General features: G+C 34.6%; 1 protein-coding gene across 1 annotated transcript in view; it reads right to left on the bottom strand.

Annotated features, from left to right (window-relative positions):
• LOC150092552 (general transcription factor IIF subunit 1-like) overlaps nt 1-19110 on the bottom strand; it is a 185258-nt gene that overhangs the window by 145446 nt on the left and 20702 nt on the right. Inside the window, exons 2-3 of the mRNA XM_090414316.1 lie at nt 15831-15877; nt 6730-6802 (exon numbers count right to left, since the gene is read on the bottom strand). Coding sequence (XP_090270442.1) covers nt 6730-6802; nt 15831-15877 — 120 coding nt within the window. The remainder of the gene's footprint in view (nt 1-6729; nt 6803-15830; nt 15878-19110) is intronic.

The following is a 19110-nucleotide window of genomic DNA, read 5'->3' as shown; positions in this document are numbered from 1 at the left end:
GAAATTTTGTACAATAATACCATTGCACAAGGATAGTGCAAAGACTGATATGTTTAACTATTGACCTATCAGTCTCTGTGCAGTAGTGGTGAAGATTTTGGAATAGTTGTTAAAAAAAAGAGCTGGTTGACAGAGAATCTCTATTATGCAGTGAACAGCTTGGATTTACTAAGGGCAGGTCATGTTGGAGTAACTTGTTCACATTTTATAATAATGCTATAGTTCAATTAGATAAGTGAGAATGGAGCATGGTATGCAGCAGAGGCGTAGTGAGGCTATAGCCAATGTAGCTCCGTCCATAGGCGCAAAAATTTAGATTTTTAAAGTTTTTTTTTTTTTTAGAACGGTGCAATTTTCTTTCCTGGACATAAGCACCAAAATTCCTCATGATCTGATATGCAGTATGGAAGACTGCTGCATAAATTAGACAGTATGGGATTCTATTATAAACTGTTAGCTGGGATAAGAGGATGGCTAATTGATAGATCAAAAAGCAATGCATGTAGTTGGGATTGTGTCTGCAAGATTAAAGTGACCAGTGATGTACACTAGGGATAGTTCCAAGTCCATTATTATTCATTCTTTTATATTAATGATGTCAGTAAGGATTTAACAGGAGATATATAGCTGTTTGCTGATGATGAAAGATGGCCAAAACAATCAGGAATGTGGCTATCATGCAAAACTTGAAGAATGATTTGAATAGGCCTGAAATTGTGGACGTGAAAAGATAGATGAGATATCCGATATGAGTGGGACTATAGGACTATGCTAGAAGAAACTGATATGGCAAGGGATCTTTAAGTATTTTAGTAGATAGGAATTTGAGGTTCAGAATCTGTATAGTAATGACTGCAAATATAAATCAAGATAATTGCAGAGCCAAAATGAACATTGACATGCAAGGTTAAGGAAATAAATTTGCTTCTTTACAAGGCCTTGATACAACTTCACCTGTACTATTATACAGAGGTCTGGTCTTCTAGTTTTTAGACCCCCCCTCACAGCAGATAGCATTAAACTTTCTATCACTTGGAAAACTGTAACTAGTATTGAAGTCATAAGTTTCTACCTTAACAGGGAACTCAAATCATTCCATATCATTAACAGCACACCCAGTCCTTTCCTTCCTAAAAATACTGTACCTTTTACACCTGATACTAGTTAGCATATCTGCCTTTAACAGCTATAATCTGAGGCCACAATATTACCTTGGCTTTTTTTTATATTCACCACTTTAGTCTGCATGACTCAGCTGGACAACTTGGAGATCTCCATTTATATTTAATGCCTCACTAATGTAAACATACTTGACTGTACCTATGTCTGAACTGAAAGACCATGTAATCATTCCTTCATCTTCATCACCTTCATGATTATGGACATCTGTATCATTAACAAATTTGCATGTCCCTCTTATGCATAAATTCTCATCATTCCTCCCATCATAACCTAGTTACCCTAATTCTCTGTATTAGGTCTCACAGCAATAAATAATTTCTCAAGTTTTCTGATACCAAATGCATTCAAGGCCATTCTTTTTACATAAATGCATTTTTTCTCAATTCTCACTTTCATTCCATACATCAATCACCTTCAGATTTTAAAATTATCTTCAAATTCCTGCCATGTACCCCCAAGGGGTGCACAGGATATGATAGTACTACATGAAAAAAATTACATCATTACTAACTTCCTATCTATAATTTTCCTCCAAATCAGTCTGTTACTTGTCAAGCTCCAACATTATCAGATCTTATATTTCTATCGTCTAATGCACTTTGTATCATATCAATCCACCTATATCATGGTCTTACTCTGGATCGTTTTGCTGCCAACCTGGCAGAGAACACTTGTTTTGCTAATCTTTCTTCACCCATTCTGTTTAAGTGACCATAATACCTGAGATTAGCTCTGCTAACGCATTCCTGCATGCTGACAATGTCAAGATATCCAGGTTTTTAATATGATATTGCCATTGATGCAATCTGCTCACGCCTCTAATCTTTCTCAGGACTCTCATATCTGTGATCTCTAGTCTTTGGTTAAAGTGTTTTACTTCTGACCCAGCTCTCAGATCCATAAGTTAAAACTGGTTTGAACACTGTCTTGTATACAGCTAATTTAGTGTTCCGACTAATTTCTCTCTTATTCCATATGAATTTATTCAATTGGCTTCCCACCATACCAGCTTTGCAGATTCTGGTGTCTATTTCTATACTGAATTTACCATCTTCACTAAAAATTGTGCCTAAGTAGCTGAAATGTTTTACTTGTTCCACAGGTTCTCCATTCACAACACAGTTGACATTTTCAATGATTCTGCCTATTTTCATTGTCTTTGTCTTTTTATTGCTGACCTTCATACCATATCTATTACAACAGTTATTCAATTTAGTCAGAGAATCTTGCAGACCTGTAGCGGATTTATTTAGAAGTATAACATCATCCACATAAAGCAAAGAGCTGACATTAACATCTCCAATTTTGATATCATGTTTAATACCACTTTCCTTCATAATGTGATCCATATAGATAATGAATAACAGAGGGGATAATGTACATCCTTGTTTCACACCATAACATTAAACCATCTTCCTGTACTTCCTTCAATTCTAACTGCTGACTTACAACTCCAATAAAGACTAAGTATTGCTTGATATAATGCCCCATTGACACCATACGACTGCAGCGTATTGAATAGTTTCTCTCTTGGCACCATGTCATATGCCTTTTCCAAATCGACAAAACTTAACATTCAGTTTTATTTCCCTTTTTATATATGGATACTATGAGAGCTCTACTCCAATCATCGGGAATTCGTCCCTCTGTCTAGGATTTCTGAACTATGCAGTGCAGCCACTGTAAGACTCTTATACCACCATACTTCAGCATTTCTGGTCAAATATCATCTACTTCTGCTGCCTTTCCACATTTTAAGCCTTTGATGGTTTTTTTCTACTTCAAGTATGGATATATATTCCTGACTGCATGCCTGGTCAGTGTTTTTTTACCACTGTGCTATCACTGCTTGTTTCATTTAGCAGTTTTTCAAAGTAATTACGTAATACTTCAAGGATATCTTTTTCTTCCGTTTTCATGTCGCCTTTATCACCTCTAACTCCTTTTACAGCAACAATACCTCCAGAATATTTTGCCACCTTCTTGATATTTATTTTCTATATTCTTGCCAAAGTCCCCCAATGACTTTTGTTTAGCTTACACAGTGTTTAGCATTCTTGCATTTGTCTCTGTATTCTCTAAGAGCACAAGCTGACTTATTTGTCAGGAACTTTTGATATGCCTTCTTCTTTTCCTTCACTGCCTCTTTAACTTCCTGTGTCCACCATGGAGTTCTAATTTTTCTATCCTTGCATACAAACTCACCACATGCCTCTGTGGCAGAATCAATCAATGTTTTCTTCAGAGTTTGCCACTGAATCTCCAAGGTTTGATTCCTGTTCTCAAACTCTTTCATTTTTTCTTCAATAATCTTTGTGTATTTTAATCTACAGTTCACATCTGAGAGCTGCTCAACTTTTATTCACTTTAAAACTTTCTTGCATGTTATTCTTTTCAATATGAAATTCAATTTTATCCTGCTCAAGACTAAATAGTGATCACTTCCAATTTCAAATTCTCTGTACACTCTGGTGTCCTGCACCAGGTAGAAAACATCATTATCAACAATAACATAGTCAATGAGACTTTTCTTATTCCTTGCCTCTTCTCTCCATGTGAATTTGTGCACATTTTAATGTTGGAACATGGTGTTAGTAATAACCAGTCCATGTCCTGAGCAGAAATCCAAAAGGTATTTGCCATTATTATTAGCTTTGCTCTTTTCTCCAAATTTTCCGAAAATATTTTTGTATGTGTGACAATCATTTCCTACTCTGCTATTTAGATCCCCAACAAGGACCAACTTTTCGTTTTTTATTGTGTCAGTTGCTTCTTCTAAAGCATCAAAAAATTCCTCCACTTCTATCTTAGTAGAACCTTCTATGAGACTTCTACGAGGCTAATCTTCTTGAATGACTGACTGCCATTCAAGAAGATTAGCCTCGTATTTTGTGTTGAATACTATGGCTACTCCTTCTTTTCCTTGATTGTCATTGCCTGAATATAACATTTTGTATTTATTGCTCAGAAAGATCTCCAGTTTTTGTCTTTTTTGTTTCAGTCACCCCTATTATGTCGATCTGGTACTTATCTAATTCCTCAGCTAGTTCCATTTCTTTGCCATTCAGGCTTCTTATGTTAATAGTACTGATCTTTAACTCTGGTGATGTTGAGTTGGGGTCAGATTTATTTCATGTCGGCTGGGTGACGCCCCAGCCGGCATGAAATTTTGTCATGTTGTACCATTATTTTTTATTTTGGTTTAACCAATAGGAATACAATTTGGTCGGCTAAATCCCAAATTGTCAGCCCATCTTTGTTCATTCAGTATCCAGGTAGATACCCAACAGGGTGCACCACGAGAAGGTGAGGATTGGACATTAGGTCAGAAGCCCTGGTTGGTTCTCCGCATTCCTTTAAAGGCTATGTGGAGGTCTCCTCTCAGTTATACTGCTTTGACCCTTAAGCACCCTCTTAATTTTAAAATTAAGATATTAGAAAAACACTAGATTGTGTGTGTGGGAGAAGAACTAATCTAAGGTACTTAAACAGAATGGGAGAGAAAAGGTTAGCAAAATGTGTGTGCATGTGTGATGATAGATCAACAGGAAATGATGCAAAGACCAAAATCTAAGTGAACTAATTGTAGTTTAAAATGTAACATTGGAGAATGTTTCAGATCTGAAAATAACAGACCAATCTGAAAGAGGACTGTTGATGGGAAGCCCATTTAAGTAACTTAATTATGCGATATGGCATATATCCTGTATACCCCTTGAGGATACGTAAAAGTGCTGTTGATTTGGTACAACTCTTGAAAATATACACACCAGGAGATGACCAAACAGCATTTTTTCAGCATCATAAATTCTTGCACGTTGCAATTGGCAAGTAATGTACATATTTATTCTTCAATAAGCTAAATTTTAATAGTCTAAAGCAGAACTGGACAAATATGCTCTTCCACCTGCCTGTGGCAAGTAGATTTTGCCAGCTGGAGAGTAGCTGCCGAGAAGAAAAAACAAATGTTTTCACATAAAAAAATGCAAAGTTTTTGGTTTTTTTAATCTTTAAGAAAATGCAAAAGAATGCAATCATTTGAGTCACAAAAATTAATATAACAAAATTATATTTTCTAAAAAATCCCTGGATTTTTACTGTTTGTCCTATAGCAATACAGCACCATTAATTACACTTGAACCTTGAAGAACGCAGGTTTGAACTGCATGGATCCACTTATTTTTTTATGAATAAATATATTGGTAAAATTTTTTGCAGATTTGCGACAATTTGAAAAACTCTCAGACGAACTGCACAGCTTAGAAATATCCAAAAAATTTAGAAAAAGTTAGGTATGTCATGAATGCATAAAATAGATGTAGATACTACTCTATTTTATCATTTACTACCATAGAGTATACACAAATCTATTTATAAAAAGTTAAAATTTATCAAAAACTAAGTTGAGAGAATGTAAACAAACATAAAGATGCAGCATTAAATCATAACTGCATAAACTTAACCGTTATTAATTAGTTAAATAGTTTAATTATTACACTAAGCTACCATAAAGCAATCATATTGCTGCTGCTTCGTTATCAATGCATGAATCATTATACCTGTAAACAAATAAGAATAATTTCTTTTTCATAATATCTTTTCATTTTTGATATCTAGTGTTAGTAATACATATAACATCTAAAGTGTTTTGTATCATTTGTATCATATAAGACAATATTGATGTAGGTACTGACAGACATAAGATTCATCTTGTAAACAGATGATGTAAACTTACGATATCGATAAATACAGTACAGTACTGTAAATGTATTTTCACTTCCCTATGATTTTGTTTAATATCATTTTCTTTTCTCTAGCTTACTTTATTGTAAGAATATAGTATATATACATACACGCCATATAAAATATGTGTTAATCAACTGTTTATGTTATCGGTAAGGCTTCCAGTCAACAGTAGCCTATCAGTAATGTTTTTGAAGAGTCAAAAGTTATATGCGGGTTTTCAAACAACATGGAGGGTTGGCACCCCTAACCCCCCACGTTGTTCAAGGGTCAACTGTATTAGACTCTTGACTTACTGGGAATAAACTATTAAAAAATAGGAAGGAGGGAAGTCTTGGGTAAGTAAATGTTTTTGTAGCAAGTAGGATTTTGCATAATTTGTCAAGCCTGGTCTAAAGTATCCATTAAAAAATAAAATGACTGAGAATAAGAATACTACACAGGCATTACAAATGGAGAATTACAAATATTACAAATATACAACTGATTTAACTATTTATTCCCTTATTTCTTTCAATAATTCTGTTATATTGAAAGGACTAATTACACACTGACATAATTATTCAAATTTATGGAAAAAGTTTAAAGCTATTTACAAGAAGCTGTTAATTATGATTTAACAGTTTCATATCTGACTATAACCTGACTATCTTCTGTGAAGAACATAACTTGACATCCAACATATAATATTTTTTAATATCAGAAAATAAATTTTAATTATATGCCATTTAAATGAACATGCATATGAGCAATGGGTAAATATATTAATTACAAAAATAAAAATTTTCAACAGTAAAGAGATACCTGGCTCCAAGTTGTTACATCAACTTTTAATGTGTTGTTGAAGCTCATTACGCTGTAACGCTTTCTTTTATTTCTATCAAATCAGAGGAAAATGAATGTATTTGAATAAAAGCATAGAACTCAATTTCAAAATATGTTATTACACTTAGTGATAATGCTTTTACAAAATGTTTGTTATTTTTCTTCATTTATTGTTACCAGTACACGTGGAAAATAGAAGAGGAAGGTTTCAAGAAATGTTTAACATTAATTTTCAATTAAAATTAACTAATCAACTATTCATATTGGTTATAATCGAGAATATTTTGGTTAAGCAACCTCAGGATATAGGCTATTTAGGACCATGGATAATTCCAGATTAGGAATGCTTCCTTATATTCCATATAATAATGTAAGCAAATACCATGAAAGATCATAGTTAGGGTATTCATTATTATGTAATTAACTGCAATATTTCACTATCATAATCATAATAAACACATTAACAACAGAGACAAGAAAGTTATAATTCCTCTTTATAAAACATTGATATGGACACATCTGGATTACTATACACAGGCCTTGTAACCTGGGTTTCCTGGGGAAGAGGAAGTGGTAGAGAGGATCAGAGGTGAGTAGCCAACATTGTGAGTGGTCTGTGAAAGTGGAATGCTTCCTATGATCATAGAGTAAGGATTTGTGGATTGCAATTTGGTCAATATGCAGAAAAGATGGAATATAATAGAAACATTTCAGTTACTAAAAATGTTTTATAGGATTGATACAGAGGAAATATTCCAGCACTTGGCTTAGGAAAGGGGGGGGGGGGGGCTATCTCTGGAAACTCAGTAGAAGGGCAACTGGGAGATCACTGTATTTACCAGAGTATATACAATGATCTCCCAATTACCCAACCTTCAAATAACCAAATATTCCATTAACCAACCCTTAAATGGGTTAGTTTGTCAACTGAGTTCTGGCAGAGCACCATGTAACTGAACCGCCAGTTAATCAACACTTCAATTATCTGACAGGTAAACAGATTTCTAGCTGCAATCAGATAACTGCAGGATTACCAAAAATGACACTTGCCAGTTTAATATGCAATAATTTGCTGCAATTCTAGTTCCAATCATTTACAGAATTAAGTTTGCCAAGTGCACCAGTCAATGTGGTATTGTCTTCTTTCTTAGTGAAAACAGATTATTTCTTAAAATGTGATAAGAGAACTAATTCCTTAAAAGAAACACGTTACAAACTTCTGAAATGCCCAGGAATTGTTTCTACAGGGCTAAGACTTATTCACAATATTACAACTGTAGCCTCAGTTTTTATAAAATAAAAACTACATTCAATAAAAAAACCTCACTACAGTCTGACACACATCATTAGTTGAATAACTGAATGAAACTATTAACTATGTTAGGTATAATAGCAATTACTAGACACCTTCCTTTAAACAACTGCTAGGGGAAGAGGACTTATTGCTTAATTTCATCCACTGTCCAGCTGACATAACACAGATTAGGGCTTCTGACCTAACATGGCTCTTCACCTTCTCATGGTGCAACCTGTTAGGTATCTACCCAAATACTGAAAGAATGATGATGGGCTGGCAATTTAGGATTAGCTGACCAAACTGTATTCTTATCGGCTTAAACCACACAATTCCTTCATAACTGCACACAACAATCTATAAAGTTCTTTGTTGAAAATTCTCAAAGTGACATCTGTTCCTCCAGCATCTCATATCAATGATCCTGAAATGCAATTTTAAACTATAATCACATCTTGCACAATTCCAAATCAAGTGGTGGCCTTCCATTTACTACAGTTAACTAGAAACAGCAAAACATTGTAGTAAGAGAATTTCGTAATCAGGGAGCATGAAATTTTCTTACTTCATTTATAATAAAATATGTAAAAAAGTAAATAAATAAAAATGTCTTCAATAACTACTCCTCTTTTTCAAGAAAATGATAAACAACATTTTGGTTTAAAAAAAAATGAAAAATTTTGCAAAAAAACTTTTAAATGAAAAATCTTTCTTTGAAAGTCACTCAAAATCAAAATATAATTCACACATAACTATCCATTCCATGGGTGCTTAAGGGTCAAAGCCATATAACTAGGAGGAGATCTCCACTTAGACTTTTAAGGAATGCAGAGAACCTATCAGGGCTTCTGACCTAACATGGATCATCACCTTCTCGTGGTACAACCTGTTAGGTATCTACCCAGATACTGAAAGAATGAGGATGACAATATGACAGAATTTCATGCTGGCTGGGATGTTGCCTGGATAAACGAGGTCCCCATTGTTTTTTATCAGGGAACCAGGGTGAACAGCGCAAAGTCAGCTACTGGAACAAATCCCAGAACACTTACCAACTCAACATTAGCAGAGCTCAAGATTGATATGATCAACATAAGAAGCATCAATGGAACTAGCAGAAGAATATGATAGTAACAGATCAACATAATATTTTGTCACAATTTTTCGTACTTACTTATTCTGCCTCACAAACACTTGTTTTGTCAATTATTACTCATCATAATGGAATGAATACGCATCATTTTATCTTTAGAGAAAAACTGAAGGGTATGACAAAGTATCCAATTAATTGAAACACATATGTGCAGCAAACAGTATGAGGAAGCAAAAGATTATGGATAAAATAGGAATGTTGATGTCTTTCTTGACTAGCTAAGAATCTTAAACTTTGGGGAAAAGAGCGAGAAGTAGTAGATGGAACAAAAGAGATGGATGAGAAGTGCATTCAGCATGTTTGAAGATGGATAAGTGGATGTTGACCAGCATCTGCTTTTCAAAAAGAAAGAGGAAACAACTGTGACCAATTCAGTAGGATATTATCATGAAAATACCAAATAGAACAGGCAAAAGACAGAACAAAAAATGGCTGAGAAAATTATTAGAATAAATATGTAAAATATCTGCTATCTAGCAAAACCACATTTTTACATATTTCAAATAAAAAAAGGGATGTTTTTGTACAGTTCCACATTAAAAATTACATATAAATGCATTTTTAACTAACATTTCTAGTGAAGCCTGTATTCAATAAAAATCATTATATATAAGCATGATTACAGTTTGCCACAATTTGTTTAGTTGACATACTAATGAAAATATTTTGGTAAAGGAAATATCAATAGTATCTTGTGAAAAAGAATAGCTGTTCATGATTCTGCAAGAGGACTTTGATATAATGTTAAGAACAGAAGAGAATGAGACTGAAAAAAGAGGAAAAAACTGACAGGTTTTCATGAGTTAACATACAGCATCTTGAAACACAAATCATGAAGAGTTCAAAGTTTTATGCACTGGGGAAAACTGTATGAGGAAGATTGATCAGAAGGCATATGGAATGAAGGAAAAGGATAAGTGGATGAGTAGTCAGTGAGTCGGAACCTCAATTGTATATGGATGTTGACCAACAGTTGCTTGTGTTGTTCATGCATTATTAGAGAAGTGATGGAATATTGATCAGTGGAGCAATATCTATGGAAATACCTCCAGAAAAGAATGTAGAAACACAGTGTCTATGGGAATGTGACTGAAGGCAAACAGCTTACTTCTAGATACAATCTAGAAGAATGAAGAAGAATATAAACCTTTTTGGAGGATAAAAAGACTATGGACAATGTCATATTTATGCCATGATGAAACAAAGATAGGTTTCTCTTCTTGGGCTAACTTTATATCTAGCTTATCCTGACATAAACACAAGTCCATAGCCTCTTTAGCTTCCAAAAAGCTTGATAATATTGTTCAATCCAAAAACAATGCTATCTATATTATTGTTCAGTCTATAAACATTGCTTCTCTTCTGCTCAACTCCTGATACTTTATAAATCTAAAATCTGCACTACATGGGTTTAGGCAATAATCTGGAGTTAGTGTTTACTATAAGAAATTAACTAATTATTTTTTTAAAAAAATACATATTTCAGCTTTAAAAATGAAGCAGCAGTAGATTTATTGGATTATTTAAGAAAATAAAAAAAATGAAATCTGCAATTTCAAATGAAGATCACTGGTGAACATCAGTGATTTCAGCAACCATGTGGAAAATGTCCTAAAAAATCACCACAATCATAAGATTCCAAATCCTACACCTACACAAAAGTCAAAAAATTTTTATCAATACTATTGCTGTTAAGTCTGCAGAGGGAGGATTTCTACAATGAATATTATATATTAAGATAAAAGCTGCTGCCTCGTGGTTCAGAAAATGTCACAAATTTGATGACAATTAATGATTGGCCTCCCAATGAACTCCTTAGACCCCACTCCTTCAGTTCAAACACACGGCTTAGAATTAACCACACGGCCGATGCTAACAGGGCAAAATAAACAGTATGACAAAAATCATATAATGATTTGAAAATATTTAAAAGGAAAGTAATCAATTTCAATAAAATATTTTGGGTTTTTATTTTTCACTACAAAAGGAAGACTAGCTGAGAGAAAACTGGTTGCATAAAATTTCTCAATCCTGCTACTCACTACAAGGTACTGTGAATGATAAAGCGACATGGAGTGTATTACCATCGACAAAACTGTGAACAGATACTCCAGCAATGACAGAAAAATCAGAAGCTAACAATTTACTCAATACAGGGTGGGAGGGAACCATAACATGCTAACTTAGAAAGAAGGCCAGACTTGATCAAATTGCTTGAAAAGAAAGTCAAGTGCAACCACAGGTCCAAATCTTTTCATGGCCTGTATCCAAAGTTGGGTACAGTTAGAAAGCAGATGGAGTGTTGTAGAATCCATACTGAATTCTGTCATTCTCATTCTACTGATGAATCTGTAGTTAGTTAAGAAGCTGCTGTTGACCATCATTTTTGAGAGTACTGAGGTGATGGCAATAGGGTATCAGTTCGATGGCTGACTTATCTCCCTCATTAGGAAGATGCTGGATAAAAAAAAAAAAAAAGCTTGCTTCCATGCAACTGGATAGATTGAAATTGAGTAGGAAAGTTTTGTAAAGGCGATATGGGGCAAGTGTTAATTCTAGAGAACAGGCTCTTAGTACAGCTGGGATACCATCCAGGATGGAAGACTTGAGTATTAAGACTACTTTTTCCAATGACCTCCTGTCAAAAGATCAGAGGAAACATACTAAGAGCGATTTGTGGAATAGAAAACAAAGATTTCATCTGATGCCAAGAGTTCTGCCTTAGGTTCAGGGGATGTTACCAATGTTCTATCATAGTGGTTATCAAACTTTTTCACACAATCATAACTAATTGTGTTAACCCAAGCGGTCCATGGTACTTGATGGCATAATCACTACCATGCTACTGATGGTCAGTTCAGCATTTGCAGCAGAATAAACCAAAATTAAATATTAGGCTTTCAAAAGCTTTCATACATATATAGTTGTATAAACAGAAAAAAAGTGTACTGCAATTTGGACGAAAATATTTTTCACTTTCAAAATTTGGCAGTACACTGTTTGAAAAACACTGTTTTATCAGAACAAAAATGGAGACATAGGATAGAAAGTTTTGTCCTTAACAACAGACCAAAAGGTTCAACTGCCATTTGAACGGAAAGTAACCTTAGTGTATTTGAGTCCCTTACAAAGGGTGTGTTTTAGATTTACTAATTTTTTTTGCAGCTGTTATGGATGCAGTGTAAGCTGAGTGAATGAGTGAAGTCTTTAGCTCAAGCTATTAAATGTACACTGCATTTTTAGATTAGACTGCTTGTCACATTTTCTGGAAAACCAAGAAATAGATAAGGGTCAGAGATTTTGTAGAATGAGTAATAAAGGCATCCAGGAAGAATAATAATTTCGGTTACTAGATAAAAGCAAGTGGTTGGAAATCAGACTGGAAAAGAGGAAGAGAAATTCCTGTCAAAAAAAGATGGGCAAGGTTATGGTAAGAGGAGATATAACATCAGTGGTTTATTGGGAGGAAGAGGTGGTTAAGAAAAGGTTTAGGGTGTTGGGAGAATCACAAGGATTATCTAGAATTCTGGTAGGCATGTTAACAATGGGTTAGATCATTATTGACAGCAAACAATTTGCTGCTCTTCCAGATTGGTCTACGAAGTCAAAGAAAGGGATCCAGTCAGACTTTCTGGATATTGATATCTCCAAGGAAGATTATCACACTGTTTCAGCAATTAGATATATGATCAACTTTCAGAGGCAGATTACCAAAGAAGTCAGTGTAATCATCAGAATAAGGAGAGCAGTAAAGACAGCAAATGAAGACAACAAAATGAGACAAGACAAGGAAATCTTCAGCAAAAGCAGATCACATAAATGACATTTCAGGCCTAATAATCTTTGATATGAGATATCAAACCCTAACAAGAGTATTGTTTCTCACCAATCCCCCTTGTTTATGGAAGGTAAGGTAAGAAGAGCTGTAGTCATAGAGGATGGCAGCTGAGGTTTAGGGATGAATTACAGAGTTTGGGTGTCTAAGTGGTTCTGGTGCACAACACTGATGTTGGTAATATCTACTACATGGAATTTTTTTTTAATGTGGAAGTTTTTTTTTTATTATTCACATGTAGTTTTGTTGATATTGAGTAATTTTTTTATTGTTTTGTGAATGTTTTTAGTTGTACTTGGATATTTTTTGAAAGTTTTTTGTAGGATTTTTTAATAGCAGTAACACTATTTTTTCTGCTGACTTCCATATTAGATTGTTATGAAAATTTATAGCATAGGTGATGCAGTAGGGGTGAAGGACTTGCAGAAAACACCCACATAGAGGAATGCTCAGCTCCCAAATCCAAGTGGAAGAATTATTTGCCAGCTGATCAGGAAGCTTTCTGAAGTGTTACAACAGGTTCAGCTCCATTTACTATCTAACAGCCAGTCTGCAGAAAATGCTTTGCAGCTGTACTCTCAAACAACGGAAATGCTGTCTTGTTGGTTCAATAATTATGGAGCAGAGGGTATATCCAGCAAGGCCACCATCCACAGGAAGAAAGAAAGGGAGAGAACAGAAACTGGACACTTCACTTCTCTATTAAGCACAGTGGTGCTGTGTTTCACACCAGGTAATGAAAATCACACCACCTAGAGATTTGGTTGGCATTTCTTCCAACTAAGAAAAGTATTCTTTTAAAGCAGCAATATTCAACTCACATTTCTCTACTAAAGAAATGTCATTAGAGGGAACAGCTAAAGTGAAGAAAGTTGAAGACCTAATCAGCAAAGTAGGAAATGAATAACATACACACAGTTTGGGGAAATTTTAGAGAACAGACCAAAACTAATAATAGCATTGGGTATCTCCCAGATTTCTGTTCAGGACAACATAGATTAGTTATTAGCAATATCACATTCCAACATAAATTATGTGGATTCACATGGAAAGAAGACATGAACTAAGAAAAGTGTTAGTAATTACATTACTGTTCACAATGATATTTTAATGCTGATTCAGGATAAACATATACAGAACATTTGAAATAGGAATGTCATCAACATTTAGTTTTGGGCAGAATAATAAATGTCCAAAAATAAAAAATCTGTGCAAAAGTTTTAAAAGAATCAAAATTAAGCAGCTTTCAGAGGTAAAGTGTATGCTAAAATATATAAACACTATTCAAGAAATAAATAAAAAAAAAAAAAAAAAAGTGTTTGAAAACAAGAATGAAACCTTGAAGACTCAGTGGCAAAGTCTAAAGAAGACAGATTGATTCAGCCAGAGAGAGATGCATTAAGTTGTGTGAAAGGATAGAAAAATCAGAATGATGGACTCAGGAAAATAAAGTGTTGGTCCTGGAAAGAAAAATACCCACTGAAATTTCTTAGCAAGTAAGTTAGTATGTGCTATGAGGGAATACAAAAATGTAAGAAAGCAAAGTAATATGCAAAAAATAGCTAAACAAAGGTCATGAGAAAGACTATATTTTTATTTTATTTTATTTACTAAGTAATTTAAGGAAATTACAACATCGCTAGGATATACATTAAAATAAATTTTAATATACTTCAATATTTCGGCAACATCACATTGCCATTTTCAAGAAACTTAAGAACAAGACACGTGCATGCAGGCACAACAAACAGTAAATGAGGAAGAATCAAGAAGCTATTATTTCTCCTAAAGTCCTGATGGTGCCATCTAGTGGGCAATGTTGGTATTCTTGGGCGATTGGGCTGAAGGTCTTCTGATGTGGATTTCCCAAATTTGAGGCAGTCTCATGCAGCCAAATTTGTTGAGGTTCAGATTGTTTCTTAGGGCTTCAGCCCTAAGAAACAATCCGAATTTGTCTGCCGAAATATTGAAGTATATTAAAATTTATTTTACTGTATATCCTAGTGACGTAATTTCCTTAAATTACTTAGTAAAAAATGCATAACCAATGTCTAAGCCTTTCCACGAGAAGGAGAAAGACCACAGTAAGAAGATTTGCTGGTAGTTAGCCAAGTGTTGACTATACCCATTCTCAAACAGGCTGCAGGTTCAAATCCTACTATGGACATGGATGTTTGTGAATGTCTTTAGATGGGGGAGATAAATTTCAATGTGCATTCAGATTCAGAAATGTGTGAGCAGAACTAATCTAAGCTGTGCTAACACATTCTCAAATTTCTGGTATGGTCACAAACAGAAGAAAGGTTAGTCAAACAGGTGTTTAATGCCAAGACAGCAGAACAGTCTGAAGTGCCTTAGAAGACCAAAATAAGATGTGACAATATTTGAGCCCTAACAGATAAGACTAATTTGGAGGAAAATTGTGAACATGAAGTTATTAACGTAAAGTTACGTAGTGCTATTAGACCATCTTATACACTGTTGAGAGAGTACATCTCAGGATGATAAACACATGTTAGGAAGAACTATTATCACTAAATGAAAGAAGAAACACATAATATTATCAACAACAACAACTTAGGTAAGTATATCACAGAACTTGAAAAGTATGTATTATAATAAGAAGGCTCATACTGATAAGATCTTATTTCCTGACCAACTTGTGGTTAATATTATCTGGGCAATCAAGGCCAGTTTATTTAGAACAATTATTTCTAGAATTTCTAGTTAATTCTAGTTATTCTAGAATTAACTTCATTTGGATTTATAAGTCTAAATTATCAGGAAAAGAAACTTACCGTGGTATCCTCAAAGCAAATTCCTGTACATGAGGACTTGAATGTGACTGCAAAAATAAGTTACTCATTATTTTTCATGAACAGTTCTTCCAAATTAATTGTAATTCCATAAAAAAATATTCAGATGAATGCATATTCATATATATATTTATTTGCTTATATGGTATCATACATTATGGTTTCCAAAATATGCCCTTAAGATATATCTTGGAGAACTTTCACAACTCCACAAGTGTCTTGAAAAACTGATTTCTGGATATTCAAAATGTTGTGATTTCTGCTTCTTCTGCAGCTTATCCCACTTTAGTAGGGTCCCTGTTTCTAATGAGTCTCCTCCACATCCTCCTGTCTCTACATCCAAGTTCTTCATCCTCAGGTCCCCCACCACCACCACTCCCCTATTTCTTCTTTGGCCACCCCTGCTTCCTCCTTTGCACATCCATCTACATGACCTTTCTTCCCACATGATCAAACCATCTCAATCTTGCCTTCTATATCTTTGCTCATTAAGTTTGTGACTTTCACCATTCCCCTTACATAGTCATTTCTCAGACAACCCTTTCTGGTCACACCACACATCCACCTAAGCATTCTCATCTCTGCCACCTCCATCCTGCTGGTGTTATTTTTCTTCAGGGCTGCAGTTTCCATAGCATATATCATAGCTGGTCTCACCACTATCCTGCATATTTTTCCCTTTAGATTGACAACATCCTCTTATCACATAATAATCCAGCCAGCTTGTATCCTGCATGCAACTTTCTACTCAGCCTCTCCATCCTTTTTCACTGTTGAACCTAAGTACCTAAAGTCACTAACCTTCCTGATGACATTTCCTTCCAGCTCCAGATCTGTCTCTCTTGGCTGCCATCCACTTTGCAGCACATGTACTCTGTCTTACTTCTGCTCAGCCTCATACCGCTCTCTCTCTCTTCCAGTACTCTCCTCCATCTTTCCAGTTTACCCACTTTTCTCTTGATTCTGCACACAGCACTGCATTGCAACATGTGACTTCCATTATGTAAAATTTCATTATGCAAAATAATCAAATTTTATCAAAACAAATGTGCATATGTGTATAAAAAAAGTTAAAATTAAAAAAAAAAAAAATGAGATTAGCATAATTGTTTATTTAGGTATCCAACATCTTTAAAATTTCACAATATTTCAAACTGTTGATGGAATTTAAATCCATTTGTAACTGATCTCATAACATACATTCATCAAGAGATAACTAATGAAAACATCCTGTAAATTCTGTAGGTCAAATGAACTACAAAGTCTATTCTGATTTCATAATTCCAACAGTAATAACATAAATATTTTCAGAAAGAACATTCAAAAAGTTAGATTTCTTTAAAATAAATGAAAAGATATGAAAATTAATGAAAATTTGAAAAAAAATGTATCAATACATTTAAATTGTCCAAATTTAAGACAGTCAGAAAACAGATGGACACAACAGATTAGAAATCGTACTGAAATACAACATTCATGAATTATTTCTTTAAAAAAAAAAAAAATTGCAAAGCATTTGTTAATCGGATTAAAGAAACTAAGGAATTATATATATATATTATGCATGTGGGTGGTCTGAAAAGTTCTCGGCTTCAACCATAAATGGCAACACTATCAGCAAGATTTTTTTTTTTTCTAAGTTGGTACATCTGTCATATGCATCCATGTGAAACTGCAAGTCATTCTATCAAGTAGTTTTTTTTTATACAGCTATCAGAAGCCAAAGTGTTGTCTGTATCCCTTCAAATGGATAAAACCGACTACTGTGCAGTTATAAAATTCTTTATAAAAGAAGGTTTGCTCACAAGCAGATCAAAAACGCATTCGCATGAAAATCTCTGAACAGTGCTTGGAGCATTTTAATAAGAAAACCATAAAACTGGTTTTGTGCATCGATTTATTACTATGGATGAGACTTGGATTCACCATTACACACCAGAATCCAAACAGTCAAAACAGTGGACACAAGCCAGTTGTTCGGCTCCAAAGAAGACAAAGTCAGTTCTATCAGCAGGAAAGGTCATGGCATCGGTGTTTTGGGATGCTAAAGGCATTTTGTTTATTAATTATCTTGAAAAGGGTAAAACAATAATCGAGGAATATTATTCCGATCTTTTAACCAGACTAGACGAAAAAATTCGTGAGAAACGATCCGGTTTGCAGAAAGAAAAAAATCATCTTTCATCAGGAGAATGCACCTGCCCACAAATGTGTTTTGGCAATGGGAAAATTAAGGGATCTTTACTATGAATTGTTGGAACATCCACCCTATTCCCCAGATTTGGCTCCCTCTGACTTCTGTCTCTTCCCAAAACTAAAAATCTTCCTCGCTGGTCAGCGTTTTACTTCGAATCAAGAGTGATTGCAGCTGTAGAGGGGTATTTTGCAGATCTTACTATGAACCACTACAGGGTTTGGGATAATGGTGCTGGAGCATTGCTGGAATAAATGTATGTCTTAAGGGGGATTATGTAAAAAATAAAAATGATTTTGAAATTATAAATTTGTTTTTTCATTGTTAGGCCGAGAACTTTTCAGGCCACCCACGTATATTTATATATATATGTGTGTGTGTGTGTGTGTGTGTGTGTGTGTGGATCAGATAAATATATATATATTTATCTGATCCACACATGAACAGTTGGTGCATCATAGCACATTAGTGCCATGTGTGGGCAAGTGGAATAGAAACAAATGGAATCTGTTCACATTTTACTTAAACAGCTGAAGGTTGTATTTGGGAAAGGCAGAATGAGGAAACTATTCCAAAGAACAGAAGTATGATAGAATGAAAGAGGAGGCAGTGAAGTTGGTACAGTGAGTTCCAAGATGGAATATAAAAGTGCGTTGGTCAGCAGTGGCTCTTGCTTTAATGATTCTAGAGGAGAGTGGATAATAGTGGCCAATTCAGCAAACATTGTCCATGAAAATATCTGTAAAAAAGGTGTAAGGTAGAATGTCTTAAAGTATTTTGGTGCACCACTGCAAATATGGGAGTAGTATTGCATGGTTAGGTGGATTTGGAATTTGTACAGATTTAGCAGCTGTGAAGTAGCGTCTTTGCAAAACATGTTTTTTGGTGGCTGCAGAAACTATCGTTGAAATGTGGTTGTGCCAGGACTGATCTGTTCATGTCAGTCCAAGAGAAGAAATCTGATTGTGTTTGGATATCTCAGAATCATTGAAGGGAGAGGGGCACAAGCTGTTTCTTGTCCCATTCTGGGTATAGCTAAGAGATTAGAGTTCAGGTCGCTGATCATGG

The sequence above is a fragment of the Typopeltis vanoorti genome, chromosome 25 (genome assembly GCF_054136105.1).
Source record: "Typopeltis vanoorti isolate ZY-2024b chromosome 25, IOZ_Tvanoo_1.0, whole genome shotgun sequence".
NCBI lineage: Eukaryota > Metazoa > Arthropoda > Arachnida > Uropygi > Thelyphonidae > Typopeltis > Typopeltis vanoorti.
Note: the sequence above shows the minus strand (reverse complement) of the source record. Positions and strands in the feature narration are given on the sequence as shown.